Raw genomic sequence first — 18,258 nt, 5'->3', positions numbered from 1 at the left:
ACAATGATTCGTGAGTTTAAAATGTGAAACTGCATATACTCAGAGCATTTTATTTTTGCTTATCAAGGATGGCAAAATGTTTTTCGTTAACTAAATTCCTCTCCACAAAAGACTGAACCCAAAAAGCAAACTAGTTGATCCAAAGTACAGTGGGTGGCAAATGTGGTACCCTTGACTGATAAGACTCCACCTTCCATTTGTCCCAGCCAGCATGGCCAATGGTCAGGGGTGACAGAAGTGGTAGTCCAACAACACTGAAATGCACCACATTGGCTCATAAGTTGCACAGGACTGCACAAAAAGAAATCTGAGCTCTGGGGAAGGTTGAAAAGTAGTTCAATTTACATACTTGTTCTATTTTAGCAAAATGTATTCTACTCTTTGGGTCTGGAAAATATCCAAAAAACTATGCAGAAGCCCTGAAAGTCCTGTTCAACACCCCCACACTACCCCCATAAGAGATCTTACTGACCACTGCTTATATATTTTTAAAGGCCATCTTTTTATAACCTTAAGTGCTAAAACTTTTTTTTTTAATGAAAGCTAGCATTCTCAGGATAGTGAACTTCAAATTTAAATAAAATTACCACTGTCACATGTACATTGGCAAGCCCATTTATAGCTCCTGGACAGTTCATATTCTTAACCTTCTCCTTGTAGCTGTGCTGGTGGAGGAGAGGCACACAAAGCCAGGGATACATTAGTATACTTGCAATGTTAAACAAAGGTTTAGTGTTATTTCTGAATGAGCCAATGTCTAATACCTACATGGGGCTGCCTTTGAACAATACTCAAAAACGTCAATTGTTCCAGAACGCAGCTGCAGGGGTGTTAACTGGGTTTAGGCGCAAAGAGCATATTACACTAATGCTGGAGAACTGGTCGTGCCGTGGGATAAAAGTACTCTATGATCCCTCTTCAGGTGCAAAGGAAGAATTTTGCGTACTTCCCCGTTGGAACTGTTACCCTCACCCTGAAATGTACACAGTTCCTATAGAAAAGTATCAAGGGGGTGGGCATGGCCTGGGGGCAACTCACAACTCACATAGCATGGTGTGCTTTGACCTGAGTCCGGCAGTTGCGCCCCCAATAGCAGTCAGGGCGTGACGTGACAGCCACTGTAAAAACAACAACAACAACACACATCTGAAGCACTCCACAAAACAATCCCAAAGCAGAGCAAAATGCACAGTCCTCCAAAATAGTTAATAGAAATAATGGGATGTGGGAGAAAACTACGGTATGCTCTCTTCTTTGCCTTTTGGTTTTGAATTTAAAGATGCTCTCTACAATAACGTGGACTTAAAAAGGAAAAGTATAGGATCCTGGTAATCGCTGTGTAATTGGGCAGGATATGGTTAATCTCCGCTTTTAACTTTGAAAAGGAAATGTTACTTTCTAGCTTATATTCAAGTGGGGAAAAAGCTTGAAAATGAGGTAGCGTCTGACAGCCCTCAGCCACCCGATCCAGAACAAATACTGTCTATAAGGAAAGGTTACAGCTTTGGAGGCCTTTTAGTTTAGAGAAAAGTAAAAGGCAACATGATAGCAGTGTATAAAATTATGTATGGCATGGAGAAAGCAGATAGAGAATTATTTTTCTCCCTCTCTGATAACACTAGAACTTGTGGACTTCCAACAAAGCTGGATGTTCTAAGATTCAGGACAGACAAAAGAAAGTCTTCTTCGCATAGCTCCTAGTTAAAATGTGGAATTTGTTCTCAAGGAAGCAGTGATAGCCTAATCCTCTACGAACTTGTCTGATCCTTTTACAAAGCCATCCAACTTAGTGGCCATTAGCCACAATGGTTATGCTCTGACTCCACGGTTGGAGACAACATGCTTGCTGGAAACCATAGGAGGGGAATGTGCTCTTGTGCTCAGGTCCTGCTTGTAGGCCACTGTGAGAACAGGGTGCTGGGCTAGATTGGCCATTTGCTGAACCAGCAGGGCTCCTCGTATATTTTTATGCCACCATCAATACTATGCCCTCATCCCACTCTTTTGCTCTCCTCATCCTCCCTATGGTCCACTGCATTTTCCTAAGATGTTTACAGCTTCTACTTGCCCTTTCCAACTTCAGAACAGCAACATCATCATATCTAGTTGGGCAGGTAATTCCCATCCAAAATAGAGATTGGCTGGCTGCTGAATTCCTAAAGAAATATAGGTATAAATCTACACTGACTACACTTTTAGAGGGGGTACGATGTAGGGTGTTTTTGTTTTTTTACCCCTTCAATTATTTTAGTTAACTAGCTTCTGTTTTTGAGTTCAGTTATTTCTATAGCCTTTACTGTTTTACAGGCTGTATATTTTTTAAAACAGATGTTTCCAATTGTATTAAACTTTTATTTCTAACATTGTCTGTTGGATTTTGTTAGTCACGTTGAGTGCCTCTATTGGATGGGGAAAGCAGGATACAACATTTTAGTATAAGTGAAATCATTTTAAAATGTTGTGAACTGCCTGACGGCCCCATGTGGGGCTGAAAGGTAGGATGCAAGTAGGTAGGGTACAAGTATTTTAAGAGGGCTACATTCAGATTTGGGGCTTATAGTGTTCATTTAACGGATTAAAATGGCAGCACTTCTGTCTTGATTTCTAAAATTCGTTTCACACTGCAGTACCTGTTGCAGTAAGGAACCGTGGCTTTTGGGGCTGATATGTCAGCTTTTCATGCAAATGTTTTTCACACTGCCTCAACGAAAAATCTTTTTGACCCTCATCCATTATACACATGCAGACTGTAGTTCCCCCATAATTCACTGTGCGAGTTAGTGCCTGGACACGGGGGTTGGGGTGGGAAAAGGAGGAAGGGAATGTTGTTACCCATGCCTACACCAGAATACAATTTCCTGGCACAATACAATCTAGTATACAACCTACAATTTTTAGTACAATTTTCATCAGGCAAAAAAAATGGGTGGACACCTAAAGGGCAGGAACACATTGCATGTCAAGATGCCTGTCACGTCAGTGGCTGCAGCTGGCGCAAAGCTCCTGTGATCTTCTGGGTTCCCAGGCTTGCAAACGGATTATTTCTGGTATTATTTATAATAAAAATTAGGGCTAAACTTCCACTATATTCCACTAGATTTCTGGAACTGGCTTTTATGTTGTGTGAAAGGTCATGTAAAAATTCATCGGAATAATAGAATAAACTGCAGTATGAAAACAGCCTAGATCAACAAAAATTCACATTTGGGAAAAACAACCACCAAATGTAGCAAAGTGCATTTGCAAACAAGGGTAAAGGGTATTGTGTGAGTTGTAAACATCTTAGGACAAAATAAAAAACCAGCAAGTTTGTGACCAGCTAAATATTGTATCTACTGCTTAAAGACAGTTTTTTCATACCTGGCAATTCAGCAACAGGAATATTCTGCCTGTACTGATAAGCAAGCTCTCGGAAGCTGCGGAGACCACAACAGTAACAGAGCACTGTTTCTCCAGTAATTCGATAATCTGGAGGGGGGGGAGAATCAAGGTTGTGGATGGTAAGAAGCCAAAAAACAATTTCATGAAATATTCCAGAAAAGTAACTGTGCCTCCAAGTACAAACATTGGGTGGTTATTACTGTAGCACAGGGATAGCCAACGCGGTGTCCTCTAGGTATGTTGGACTTCAACCCCCATCAGCCCCAAACATCAAGGTCAGGGGTGAGGGAAGATGGGACCTGTAGTCCAACATCTGGAGTGCACTGCATTGGCAACCCCTGCTGTAGCACATTCTCAAGGTGGGAGAAAAGCAGGAACTTATCCACCTTGTACTTGACCTCATTAGTCTTAATTTTGTTAAATAAAATAAATTTTGTTAAATAAAAAAATACTATCCAGACACATAGATGTTGATATGTTTTAAATTTCTTTTTCGTTTACTGCTGTTTTAATCCTTTTTAAATATTTTAATTGTTTTTACTGATATTTCTAATGTTTCCTGTAAAGCACTTCAGAGGAGTTTGTTTTTTACAAACAAGCGGTATATAAATTTTGTTAAATATATAAATAAATAAGGAGGTGACCACTTGGATTCTGGAGTTGCCTTTAAAAAGTAGCAGAGAGGCAAATGGGGGACAGTCTACCTCATTTCAACAGGGCATGCACAGGAGAAATTCTTAGTGTGTGGGGAGGCACCTTGCCAGTTCGTTGAAACCATCACTGGCGGTCCATTCCCACTTGCCCCGGCCTTCAGAATTTAGGGCACAATCCAACTCACATTTACACTGGTCTGAGGGGAGTTGGATGTGGCAGATATTCAGCTGAGCCAGCTGGGCCTGGCTATGCTAGTATAAGTTGCTCAGCTGGTGTAAGTCCCGAAAAAGGGGAGTGGCAGGGAAGGGGCTGAGGTGAGGTGACGTAGGCCACATCCAACTCACGTTCTGAGAAAATAAATACAACAGAAGTCAATGGACAGGGCTTACTCCCTGGTAGGGGTATTTGGGACAGCAAGCTTTTACTTTCTGGTCCCTGCGTACAGCTCCCAGCTGAGCCAGCGTTCAGCCAACCCAGAGGCTCTTGAACGGCAGTTAGATGTGGCAGAACCTTATGCTGGCTTTTCTTGTGCCAGCATCACTTATGCCGGCTTCCCCTGAGTTGGATTGCTCTGCTAGTGGAAGGTGGGATTGTTAAGCCATTGTTATCTGGCTGACGTCTGCACACCCATCCAGGAGGGGCTCCCCTTCTCAAATCACCTCTTAACTGATCCATTTAAGGGGAGGTCTGGGGATTGAACCTGGGATCTTCTGCACGCAAAGTCAAGTGTCTGGCCATTGAGTTATGGCCCCTCCTTCTAGCACTTAGAACAATTTTGCAACAACAACAAGACAAAGAAAAAAATGAGAAAAACCACAGAGAGAAAGAGAGAAAGAGAGAGACAGACCAAATGCAAAGTGGCGAAAGCTCTGTGGGAAAGAAGCTGTACCAGCCACAACTCTGCCCTATACAGGGCTATTCAGAAATATGTCCCATTGAGAACAGTTGGGCTTATTCCTGGGCAAGTGGGCATAGGATTGCAGCCTCAGGGTACAGAAACTCTATCCTCCAGCTCTTTAGAACCAAAGAGAAAGCCAGACATAATACAATTTAATTTTTTTTTTAAGGATGGCCCATATAGCAGCTTGTGCTAAGAGTGGGTCCTGTGTTTAAGAGAATTGCAGTCTATTGTCTAATTTATTTAATGAATGTTATTTATTATTACATTCATATTTCCAGAGCTTGGAAAAGTTACTTTTTTAAACTAAAACTCCCATCAGCCCAATCCAGTGGCCATGCTGGCTGGGGCTGATGGGAGTTGTAGTTCAAAAAAGAAACTTTTCCAAGCTCTGCATATTTCACCCTTTCACCCAAAAGGAGCAAGGAACAAGCAATAAAAAAAATAAAAAAATGCCAATACAGATGCCATATACAGCCACCCTGTAACAGGAGTTATCTGGGCGGTTCTCTCTCTCTGTCTCTCTCTCTCTGTCTCTCTCTGTCTCTCTGTCTCTCTCTCTCTCTCTCTCTCTCACACACACACACACACACACAAAACAAAGTGGAATATGATAAAAAAATCTAACAAGTTTAAATGAAACAATTAAAACAGATTTTTAAAATAAAGGGGCCCAGACTGTAAAGCAAAGGTCTTCTCCTAGTGCTGAAAAGAAGGTGCCCGGTGAGCCTCTCTGGGAAGGCTATTCCATAGCCAGAGTGCTGCTATTGAAAAGACCCTGTATGTGTCAACTGAAGAGATGTATAGATTTCCCCCCTCTTTTTTACAGTAGGGCCCCGATTTACAGAGCTTCGCTTTACAGCGTTCTGCTAATACAGCGGTTGTGAATTGTAGAAAGGCCCCGCTTTACAGCACTTGTTCTGCTTTTATGGCTTTTTTTGCCGCCCGGCGCCATTTTGGTCAATGTAAGTCAATGGGATCCGCTTTACAGCAGTTTTCGCTTTACAGCGGGGGTCCGGAACGTAACCCGCTGTATGAGCAGGGCCCTACTGTACTTAATGAAATTGCAATTGAAAAAAAACAGTAAGAAAGAAAGAATTGGCCCTCTTCTGGGTGGTTACCCACGTCAGTTCACCTGGTGGGGATACTCGGAGCAGGGTCTCCGAAGAGGATAGGACTAAGGTTTAGGTTGGTACAAATGGGGAAAGCTGTGCTTTCAGGCGAGAGGATTGCAATCCAGAAAATACACAGTACTTTTTAGAAATTTAAGTCAGACAGAAGAGATGGGGCTTACCTGGTAAAATAAAAACTCCTCTTTGAAGAGCTAGGAGACTTTCGTTTAACATGTTTTTCCATGTCAAACCCCTGGATGCCAGGTAATCCTCAAATAGGGGAAAAAGTGTAGTCAGTAGCAAATAAAGCAGAGAAGTGCTGATCCACTTTACCCCCCCATCCCATCCCAAGGAGAGCGTTAACATTTTATTCTTAATTTTAACTCTGAATCATAAACAAGGAAGCAAAGGCTGGATATAGAAGAATACATCTCTTGCTACCAAGTTACAGCTGATCAGATTTTTCCAGATGTGGCATGTTAACCGTGTAAGGAGGGCTTCAAGCCATGATCACCATAAGGTGGTCACCGTAAGGCAAGGGTGTGGAACCTTTTTCTAGTATGGGGGGGGCGCATTCCCTTCTGGGCAACCTTCTGGGAGCCACATGCCAGTGGTGAAAAGGACCAGAGGCAAAAGTGGGTGGAGCAGCGGAACTTGTAGGCTAGCTCCTTCACAAGCCCCTCTCTGTCCTCCACCCAGGCAAGTGAGAGGCATTATCAGAGGTCAAGGAGACATTCCCACCAGGCAAAACACTCAAGGAGGGTACAAATCAGGACTGCTGAGAGGTGTGGCCTAGGGATAGTTCTGAGGGCCCAGTAGAGGGGCCAACATGACCACATTTGGCCCTCTGGCCTGAGGTTCCCTCCCCTTGGCTTATATATACAACAGTGTACCATTCTCGTATTTTCTAGGGCCACACCCAGTTTTGGCTCACCCTTTTTTGCCTACTTTTTGGCATGGCATTCTTGCAGCCGTTTCTTGAACCTGATCTGCAGTTTTGACACCATTTTAAAAACCAAACAACAGGCGCTTCTTCCCAAGGCAATCCCTGCCCGTCAGGGATCCAACAGTCAGCACGATGATGTCACACTATGCAACCAATCAGATCTGACTATGTAATGTCATCACAAAAAGGACATCGAGACGAGGGCAAGGCTTTCTGCCCTCAGTGTGAATGGGAAAACATTTGTCATCCAGTTTAACAGCAACTCTTCCCACCCCCTCTAAACAATTGCTGAAGACAGAGATTTTCTTGAAACATTAGAACTTAGCTCCAATATTTTCTCAACAAATATATATTAAAACTGGATATACCTTTAAAATTTCCGATTCATAGTTATTGCCGTTAAGGACGCCATCTAAACACTTGTCACCAAGGTTTATTTCTGTTAGAAAAAATTTTTAAAAGGAGAGAATTATCTTTGCTCTGAAATACCCACGAGGCATCTTCTCTCGCCACCAAGATGAAGCTCAAACACTTAGATTGTGATTTCAAGTTCACAGAACTGGAAGTTGGCTTCATCGAAATCACAAGTATTCGCTTCCCTATTAAGGGCTGGACATTAGATGCACGAGAATCCCCTCTTACAGAAGATAACATGCTCAAAGAACAGCTATCAATGGATACTAGCCACAATAGATGTATTCTACCTCCACTGTCAAAAGCAGTATACCTCTGAATGCCAGCTGCTGGGAATCACAAGTGGGGCCAGTGCTGTTGCACTCAGGTCCTGCTTGCAGGTTGACCATGGGCATCTGGTTGGTCACTGTGAGAACAGGTTGCTGGACTAGATGGGCAATTGGCCTGATCCAACATGGCTCTTCTTATGTTCTTAAAAAGGATGGCACTGAAGTCCACATGAGAGATCTTGCATTGTAGCATAGTTGGACAGGGCTTGGGATGTATGAGCAATAATGAGGAAGTAGTAAATGGAAGCCATGGTAGATCTCATTTATGGTTCTTAACACCCTCATGTCCTTAATCCTCCCTGCTACAGAGTCTTCCATGTTTTGAAGCACATGTATTGAATTTGGATCTTTGACATACAGTAATACCTCGCATTAATGTACTCAATGGGACCAGAGCGAGTACGTAAACCGAAAACGTCCTTAAAGTGAAGCACTACCTTTTAAAACTTTTTTTAACCTCTCCTTCATGTGGAGCCTCAAAGCCCCGTGCTAAAGCCTCTGCTGCTGCACTGCTGCACCTCTCAACTGATTGCGATTGCACCTCCCAGCTGATTTGCAGTGGCGCGATCGCGTCTATTTCTACCCCCATGCGCTAAAGCCTCTGCTGCTGCGCTGCGTTTCTGGAGAAATACAGGCATGTGGAGCATGTACATTATAGCGAGGCGACGTTAAGTGAAGCAACGTTAAGCGGGGTATGCCTGTAATTTTGCTTTGTTCAGGTAGGAAGCCTTTTAACGGGCCTTGATTTGCCTGTACAGCAGAAGCCTCCACCTGCCTGTAGAAGTTATTAGCTCTAAGAAGATCTACAAGTACAGCCTGCTGGAATGTGTCCTTCTAACCTTCCCTCTTGCACTGCTCTTCTCCATCAGTGATGAATCTCTCCTGTAGCTGGAGTGGACAGCAGTCTTTTCCTGCACAACCTCTCTGAATCAGTAACCTCCACAGGAGGCCAAAGGCTTCTCTTCATAAGGTGGTCATCAAAAGGTTACAGTCTCAATTAGGACCCTATTTTAGAATATACCCAGGCCAACTTGTGAGAATACACATTAAAGGTCATTACATCTCTCGAGGTATTTACCAAACAACCTTAACTAAAATGAAATATAGGTTTGCTCATGTTGTTGGGAGCCAAATCCTCTTAGCTTCTAATGGTCAGTGCTCCTAAGTTCCTAAAGTTTTCTTTTGTTTTTTAAAGAAAGAAAATTCTCTCAACTGGGAGGACGGGTGGGATTTAAATTTAATAAATAAATAATAAATAAAATAAATAACACTCAGAGTGAGACAATGATCCTCCCAACCTACCACAGAACGGTGCCAAGCAGCCAAAACACGCTACTCGACTGCAGCCCCAGTACAAGTGACAGAAGGGTTGGAGACAGATGGTGCCTGTGAACACAGAGGGGGGGGGATTGTTATGCCACTCAGCATACCAGGTAGTAAAGGACCTCAAATTCTCTGTAACAAGTCGATGAACATACTACGCGGCAATATCTGTTGCATACATTGTGATGGGCCCCTGATTCCCTTCACTCTCACACAACCAGCTGATGAAAACTGCTGTTTACAGGAAGTTGGGGGTGAGCAAATAGGTAGCACTTCCCCAAAGTGACATCACTTCCTGGTCAACCAAGAAGAAACTGCTTACACTCTTAGAAATGGAAAGAGGAGAGAGACGAAGGAATAGAAATGAAGGCAGGGGGAGCACAACGTATTTCAGGATGGGATGCTGTTGTACTGCAGTGCTCTGCAATGTTCTTCCCGCAGCAAGAACAGAAGGTTTAAATGGCATTCCTTCCCTGCAATGCTCGCAAAAAGGCACATGCCGCACTGGTGAAAAGGAAAAGCTCAGGTTCGTTCTGCAGTTGTTCATACTGCACGTTCCCACAGGTCCCCTTAATGTATATTTATTCACGAGGCACAGCCGCCCACCATTTGCATCCCAAAGGAACATCTGCACGACAGCGCGAAGGAGTTGGATAGTAGCATCTATTTAAATATATTCAGCGTAGTGCTAAGGAGATCGCTTCATTAGCACAAGCAGATCTGCTTCCCTGGTGGAACAATTTCCCCTCTCCTCCGGAGCAGATCTGGGGAGGGCACAGGAGGCACGCAGGAGGAGGGGGGAACCTGTGGTGCTAGTGGGCGTCGTTACACTGGCTTCCACTAGCACCACAAGTTGTTGAGTATGGCCCATAGCATTTCAAGTAGGAAAGGCTCAGGGAAGGCAAAAATTAAAAATGGGTTTTTAAAAAACATCCTTTGAAAACCAGAATACTTCTCAACACTTTGCCAGCTTAACTCTGACGCCACACCCCCATGCCTGAAAACCTCCAACTGATAGCAGCTTTCTAAGAATTGTAAGGCCTCACTTTTGAACTAACAGCAAAAATTAATAAATAACATTTAAAAAACAATACAAAAGCCTATTGGAGGCAGACAGCTTGACTGCTAGCTTACATTGCTGAGGGGCGATATGTGGATTTTGTTCACGCTCTGCTCTGCGGTCTGGCATCGGCTGGAAACAGCAAGTGCATATCACGTGGCTTCCTTGAGAAGGACACACATACTCCTGGACAGCTGGGTTGAGAGAAAGCAATATGGAGATTCCACAAGGGTTGGTAGAAGACAGGAGACCAACAGTGAGCGTCACAGAATCTCAAGGGCTGGACAAGGCCAGAGATCACTTAATGCATGGTTTTTTCAGACTTTTCGGGGGTTCTTTTCACATCAATCCGTCTACCAAAGCAGCTCTGTGCAAGCTGCTATGAAAGCCCTGCATGCTGCAGATTATCCTGGAGAGCATTCAGCGTATATTCTCATTTTATATGTAGGAACCAGAGCTTGGAAAAGTTACTTTTTTGAACTACAACTCCCATCAGCCCCAGCAAGCATGGCCACTGGATTAGGCTGATGGGAGTTGTAGTTCAAAAAAGCAACTTTTCCAAGCTCTGGTAGGAACCTGCTTTATACTGCATCAGACCCCCAGCCCATCTAGCTCAGTACAATGAATGGCAGCGGATCTCCAGGATTACAGAAGGGAATCCAGTTCTACCAGGAGAGGGCAGAGATTGAACCTTGGACCTTCTGCATGCAAAGCAGATGTTCTGCCACTGAGCTACGGCCCTTCCCCAATAGATACTATGCGAGACTAGTCAGGCCAACTGGGCTTCACCATTGTCCAGCACGAATTGGGAGTGTGCCCTACAACACACTCAACATTCGTGCACAGCCAACATGTTGCAGGGGAAGGCTGGTAAATCAGCCACCTACCATTTCTGCCACTGTGGACAAGCTTAATCAAGGAACTCTTCAGAAAACTAATGAGGAAGCCCAGGGTTCCTGGGAACTTCATTTGAGAAGAGATGGACCATAACTAAGCAGTATCGCACCTCCTTTGCAGGCAGATGGTCCCACGTTCAATCCCTGGCATCTCCAGTTGAAGGATCAGATAAGCAGGTGATAGGAAAGACTTCTGCCTGAGACCCTGAAGAACTGCTGCAAGTCAGAGTAGACAATGCTGGGCTAGATGGACAAATGGTCTGACCACATATGCAGCTTCCTAACACTTAACCTAACCTGTATACCTGAAAGGCAGAGCCGCAGAAGATCAATACTTTATCTTGGCCAAAAATATCAACAATGTCCAAACATATGCCTGTTTGTTACTAGGTCAGGTTCTTGTATTAATTCACAAAGCCCTGAATACTTGCGCCCAAGTTATAAGGATTGTATAATGATGCCTTATGCTCCACCTTGATCACTGAGATCCTCTGATAGGGCACTTCTGGTGGTCGCCCATGGCCCTGAGGTTCAGCTGATCTTTACTCGGGACTGAACCTTTAGTGTGGGAGGTCCTGTCTTATGGAACTCTCTACCAGTTGAAGTTCAACAGAAATAATTCCTGCCTTCTTTTAGACATCTCCTAAAAATGTTGTTATTTAGGCAGGCCTTTGCAATTTGACTTTCTTTTTACCAAACAGTACTTATTGATGTTTTATTTATCTTATGATATAGTTTTATGAAAGTGCAGCCTATAAATATGTCAAGCAAACAAAGATCATACTCTGGTTATATATGCTTCCATGGGACACGAGCCCACAGGAGATGACATCCTAACTGACTTGAGATAAATGATAGTCCACTAATTGGGTTGCCCCATCACAGTGGGGTGGGAGTGGGTGAGGGAAGAAAACATCCCCTGGGGAGCTTTTTTCTGGGAGTGAAGGTCTTTTCAGGCTGGGTGCCAACCCTTGACTGCACCCCTTTACCATACTGACCTGTTGGAAAGTTGGCAGAGGTAGACGGTGCATCCCCTGGTGCCTGCCGTGCTTCTGTTTCTCCTTCCTGGCCTGGGGAGGCAACAGCCATAACCGATTGCCGACGATATCCTGGACAGTGTCGGCACACGATGTATGGCTGACTGAAAAGATGGATGCAGATAGGTTATTGGAATTCATAAGAACGTAAGAAGAGCCCTGCTGGATCCAACCAATGGCCCATTTAGTCCAGCATCCTGTTCTCACAGCGGTCAACCAGATGCCCCTGGGAAGCCCATAAGCAGGACCTGGGTGCAAGAGCTACTCTCCCCTCCCGCAGTTTCCAGCAGTTGGGATTCAGAAGCGTGATGCCTCTGACCACGGACTAGGAGCAGACATCATGGCCAGTAGCCCCTGATAGCTTTATCTTCTGTGTATTTGTCTAATCCTCTTTTAAAGCCATCCAAGTACATGGACATCATGAGTATGGTAAACTCGTGTGAAAGTCGAAGTGAATTCAATCAGATGCCGTTCCGTTTCCACGCTTAAGAATGCAAGAACCCCCACTAGATTGGACAGAGGCTTCCCACATCCTATTTCTAATCACGGCTAGTAAGATGTCTCCACGAAGGCCCCAAGCAATGAAAAAAATAATTTTATTGAATTTCCAACAACAAAACAAATAAGTATAATCAAAAACCACTTTTAGCATTCTAATAGGACCCAGGATCAAACCAACATGTAAATAAACAAAAAGATAAAACAAATGGGAGAAATGATAATACTCAGAAATATGAAAATTTAAAATGCAGTTTTAAAAAATTTTGTCCTGTAAAAACTCAGACTTCCCTTTATATTTTATTTCCCCACAAAATCATTCTGAGGCATCAAGAAGTTTCAAAGTCACACAAATCTTGAAACTCAAAGGCTACATGAAGAGTTCCGCAACCTTGCATATCTTGTTGGCATTTCTGGGGCCTCGGCTTCTTCACTGACATATTTAACAAAGTCAGACCAAAGCAACGCACTTGAAGAATAGGGTAGCAGCTTCCAGAGCAAAAGGTAAACAGCAATTCAGCTGGAAGGCATAACCCTAGCTTTCTAACTGGGATGAAAACATCAGGCGCTACCTGGCACTCACCATTATGCAGCGCAATATGGCAGACGGGGGGGGGGGCAGTATCTCCCCTGGCTTGTATGCAGTGGCAGTGGGTGGCTCCATGTCAGTGGGGCAGTGGAATCCACTCTGGGTTTTGCTCAAGGAGCTAAAAACTGGAACGGATGCTACTGCTTCACTGACATGGAGCCACCCGCCGCCACTGCTTTTGTGGAAACTTTCAAGAGCAGCAGGTTGAGGAGCTCCTGCGGGAGCAACATCTAAGGCTTGGGGAGAAGACAGTTTACGTCACTGTCCCCCTTCAACAGTCAGCCCTGCCTTGTTGTATTGGTTGTGTTTACTATTACAATTCGTGGTCACCTAATGGAATTGACTGAGAACAGACTTCTTCACACAGAGAAGACTACCCCAAGGTGTGATAGCCAATGGTTTAGGTGGCTTTAAATAGGGAACTGCACAAATTCATGGAGGCTACTATGTCCAGGATGGAAAGCAACATCCCTCTGAATATCAGCTGTGGGCAACAACAGCGGGAGAAGACTATGGTCCCCATGTCCTGCTTGTGGGCTTCCCAGACACCTCAGGTTGGCCACTGTGGAAACAGGATGCTGGATTACATAGACCTTTTATAGCATGGTTCATCAGGGCCCTTACGTGTTCATTGCCTCTTACTGTCAGACACCTGAGAAGCATGTAGGCAGTCAAAAAAGTGGGACAGTAGTCTGTTAAAGCGGGGGCGGGGAGCCTTTTTCAGCCCAGGGTTGCATGCCACCATGGGCAATGATCTGCCTGTCATGACGGAGGCCAAAGTAGCAAGGCAAAAGATGCGATTCTGAGTACAGTCCAACATGCAGCAATAAAATGTTTCTACACACACACACACACACACACACCATTCTCCTTCAAGGCAAGCAAGAGGCATTTCTATTGAACTTTTGATGTGTAGTTTACAATCCTTGTCTCATCCCCTATGTGGTGTGCCATTATTTCTACAAAGGGCAGAAATGAAGCCAGAAGACACGATTTGGCTCCAGCCCCACCAGCAACTTCACAGTGCAAGGGTTTTGAACTCAGTCTCCCCGGTCCCAATCTAGCACTGACCCTCGTGTCACGCTGCTCTACACACTACCATTTTCTGAGAAAGGCTACGGCCATTCAGAGAAAAGTGTTTTGATTTTTTAAAAAATGAATACAGCTCCTAGATTCAGAATGCCAGCCTGGTAGCAAGGGTGCAATTCCACAAAATTAAATCACGCTGGCATTACCGTACTCACCTAATATCAGAGGATTCGCTGTCTACATCAGACAGTTCCAGCAAATCTTCGGAACTTCCTTCTTCATCCGAAAAGGACCTTCGCACCTTTGGCTGAAGCATGTCTTGAGTGATTTTGTTCCGGGCATCCATACTTCGCACATCCTCTTCGTTACGGCACTTATCTAAGAAACAACAACGGAGGGAATTGACTACCTTTTTGACCACGAGGGGGTCCTGAGCTGCACAAGTTCCCATTTAACATGCTACTGTGCTGGTTTCATAGAGCCAAGAACGTTCAAGGAATCCAGCGGGCCTTCCAGACTGGCTCCCTTGTGGGTGTTTATTACTATTATTTTTATTTCTTTTTCGCCCTTCACCATAAGGTCCCAGAGTGGGTTACAGTTTAAAACTCAATATTAAAAACAATTTAAAACAAATTAGTCACAGGAGTAGGGTAGATCCAGAAATCATCTCTCTCAGGTGTCAAAGGCCAGGTAAACGTGGTGTACTTCAGCATATGATGAAACCTATACAATGAAGGTGCCAGGCACAACCCTGTGGGGAGGGAATTCCACAACCTACTAGCTGCCACAGAGAAAGTCCTCTCCTAGGCCACCACCACCCCAAACTTTTGAGAATGTTGGCACTACCAAGAGGGCCCCCTCTGCTGATCTTAATTCTCAAGAGGGTGTGTAGGGAAGGAGGCAGTCTTTCAGTTACTTGGGGCCTAAATAGTTTAAGGCTTTAAAGCACAAACATAAGCACCTTGAATTTGGCCTCAAAATTTAGAATGTAATCCCCTTGGGATAAAGGCCTGGTCCTCTCACTCTTCCTAAAGAGCCATGTACACAGATGACGCTATGGTGGCAGTACTCATACCATGATAAAAGGGCTGTGGGTGCCAGAGCCCAACAGTTGCCAGGGGAAGCCAAAGAAAAGGTGCCAGTACTCCATACCAGTGAGTACCGTTACACAAAACAACCCTGGGTATATAAGGGGTGAGACACTCTTTTACAGCTCTCTTATACTCTCATCCCAGGCATTTTAGCATGTGTTTTTAAATTTGTATATTTGTTTTTAATTGCTGTAAACCGCCCAGAGAGCTTCGGCTATGGGGCGGTATACAAATGTAATAAGTAATAACAACAATAATAATAATTACGCCACCACCATGTAGCTGCAGGCTGGACTTCTGTTGTGATCCAGCATTTTAAATTTGTTGTAATTGATTTTAGATTGTTTTAGTTTTATATGTCCTTGTTGTATCATACTGTGTAATTTTATTGTATTTTTTGTTGTTCACCGCCCAGAGAGCTATTGCTAGTCGGGCGGTATATAAGTTTAATAAATAATAATAATAATAATATAATTATTTTATTATTATCATCACCACTGTCAACACAGATATCTGCAGACAGAATGTTTTCCACTTGCCTGGGTGCTGGATGAGATAAGCTTCCACCAAGTTGTTCAAAATATGATTTTTACAGATGCGTTCCACTGGGCAGCGGCAAGTGGGACAGAGAGAGGAGCGTTCCATCCATCCTGAGTAACAAGCGGCGCAGAAAGTGTGCATGCATGGCTGCAGGCTAGAGAAAAGGGGGAGGAAAAACCTTAAAATGGAGACACAGTTGTAGGAAGAGGCTACATCTGCAAGCAGGTGTAATGTTTCTTATCCTGAGCCCACCATGAACAACAGGGTTAGCAACAAGTACTTTACTTTGGTTTAGAAGGTTCCCTCGAGGCATAAAATGTGGTTCAGTCACACCAGGAAATTATTCATTAAGCTGAGCATGCTCAGGTAGGAGGGAAGGGAAGGAGCATTTGAGCAAATACAAGACTTGCTCTCAAGCCACAGTTTAAAGGATTGGAAATGTTACAACTCAGTGCGGCAAATGGCTTCTAATAATTCTATTAAAGGAGCATGAATCACTGGTCTTCAAAAGTCTCTTCTTCCAGTAGAGAAGAAAAGGAGAACACAAATGTTCTCACCAGATTGTAGGGCCAGTGATCAATGTGGCAACAGGTTTGTGCGCCAGAGCTGGTCAAGCTGTGGCTCAGTAGCCAATGCTGCTCATAGACAACTCTATGGGTAAGAGGTTAGAACAGCTTTCGCCAGCCTGGTGCCCTCCAGGTATTTGAGACTATAACTCTCATCAACTGTGGAACTGTAGTCCAAAGCCCCTCGCTGGATCGTCACCTTGTAGTGGTGAGTGGGCTTGCGTGTTCCAATGAACCCTGTGAGCAATGCTGTCGGGAGTCATGTACTCCCAGCAGGGTCACCCATAGCGGTAAGGTCAAGGGAGAGGAACCAGACAAAGAACGATTCAAGAAAGTCCTCAACGGCAGAACAAGCGGAGGATAACAATATGTATGTTGGAGCATCTGTGAAGGCACATGAAGGCTGCAGCAGATAAAAGACTTCCAATCGTCGTGGTATCCTATGTCATTGGATCAAAGCCTTTTTCTGTCAAGATTGTGTGTTGATTATATGCTTACCTCCCTAGAGCATTATAGGTACCGTAACGCCTATTGTCAACTGCACTATTTTCTCTCATTGTTGTATAAGTTATTCTTGTTTTGTATTCTGTTCTACCCAAAACCAATAAAAACATTATTAAAAAAAAAAAAGATTGTGTGTTGATCGCCAAATAAAACAAATTCACGCACAGGCGTCTTCCAAGCAAATCCATCTGGAAACCTATGTCCTCACTGTGGGAGGCTGTGTGGATCCAGAATTGGCCTCCACAGTCACTTACGGACCCACAGTTAAAGGCCTTATCTTGGAAGGCAATCTTACTCGGCCACGAGTGATCGCCAATGATGATGTAGTCCAAAGTATCTGGAGGGTCCCAGATGGGCAAAGCTGGTTTAGACAGTCTATCCCTGGACAATTATATTTTATATTGGATCCAAATGCATTCAGACAGTTATGGAACAAAGAATCAGTTTGACTGTCTTGAAAAGTGGCAACAGCTTTGGTCACATCCACACCATACATTTAAAGCACTCTTATACTGCTTTAACAGGGAGAATCCTGGGAACTGCAGCTCTGTGAAGGGCCACCTCTCAGCACCCTTAACAAACTACAGTTCCCAGGATTCTTTGGAGGAAGCCATGACTGTCAAAGTGGTATAAGAGTGCTTTAAATGTATGGTGTGGTTATAACCATAATTGTTCTTTAGCTACAGGATGCAATGCTGCTACAGATATAAGAAACTGGATACTGTCAAACTGGCCATTAGTATCAGCTGCCCGACTCAGATGAAGCTACATGCGATGGAGAAAAGCCATGTTTGCTATTCAAGTGTCTCCCTTATTTACAGATAAAGCAGGGGAGGGTGGGATCATATTCATATTTTTACAACAAAAGGTTACAAGGGAGAGAGAAGCTGAATCCTCCTCATCTTCCCTCTCTTCACTGTTTCCGGTGCCATCTCCCCCCCCCCCCCAAAAAAAAAAAAAATCCAGATCAAACACTGGAAAGTGAGCTGGGCTAGACGGAAAAGCATCTGAACCAACAGAGTATGGGCAAGAGAAGAGGGAGGGCTCAGCTCTACTCACCCACACACCTTTTTCTGATATTGAACGTAAGATTCCCCACTAAACCCCCTACTACATGGGAAGAGAGCATACATGTGAACATAAGCAGAGCCCTGCTAGATCAGGCCAGTGGCCCATCGAGGCCAGCATCCTCTTCTCACAGCAGCCAACCAGACGCCTGAAAGCAGGCCCTGCATGCAATGATACTCCCCCCCACCTACAGTTCCCAGCACCTGGCATTCAGAGGCATATTGCCTCCAACATCGGAGGTGAAACACCTGCTGTTCATCACATCTAGTTCGGTGCTGAAACAGACTCATATGCTTGCATCACCCTCAGGGGCAGCAAAGCCG

General features: G+C 44.2%; 1 protein-coding gene across 2 annotated transcripts in view; it reads right to left on the bottom strand.

Annotated features, from left to right (window-relative positions):
* Nucleotides 1-18,258, bottom strand: part of CHFR (checkpoint with forkhead and ring finger domains) — a 40,762-nt gene that overhangs the window by 5,202 nt on the left and 17,302 nt on the right. For both annotated transcript variants that reach the window (XM_061603331.1, XM_061603332.1), the window contains exons 9-17: nt 15,797-15,951; nt 14,382-14,544; nt 12,012-12,154; nt 10,192-10,311; nt 9,037-9,120; nt 7,360-7,430; nt 6,228-6,315; nt 3,361-3,468; nt 1,046-1,118 (exon numbers count right to left, since the gene is read on the bottom strand). In XM_061603331.1, the coding sequence (XP_061459315.1) occupies nt 1,046-1,118; nt 3,361-3,468; nt 6,228-6,315; nt 7,360-7,430; nt 9,037-9,120; nt 10,192-10,311; nt 12,012-12,154; nt 14,382-14,544; nt 15,797-15,951 (1,005 nt within the window). The remainder of the gene's footprint in view (nt 1-1,045; nt 1,119-3,360; nt 3,469-6,227; nt 6,316-7,359; nt 7,431-9,036; nt 9,121-10,191; nt 10,312-12,011; nt 12,155-14,381; nt 14,545-15,796; nt 15,952-18,258) is intronic.

The sequence above is a fragment of the Rhineura floridana genome, chromosome 19, assembly GCF_030035675.1.
Source record: "Rhineura floridana isolate rRhiFlo1 chromosome 19, rRhiFlo1.hap2, whole genome shotgun sequence".
Lineage (NCBI taxonomy): Eukaryota > Metazoa > Chordata > Lepidosauria > Squamata > Rhineuridae > Rhineura > Rhineura floridana.
The sequence above is the reverse complement of the archived record's forward strand: the minus strand, read 5'-3'. Positions and strand labels throughout refer to the sequence as shown.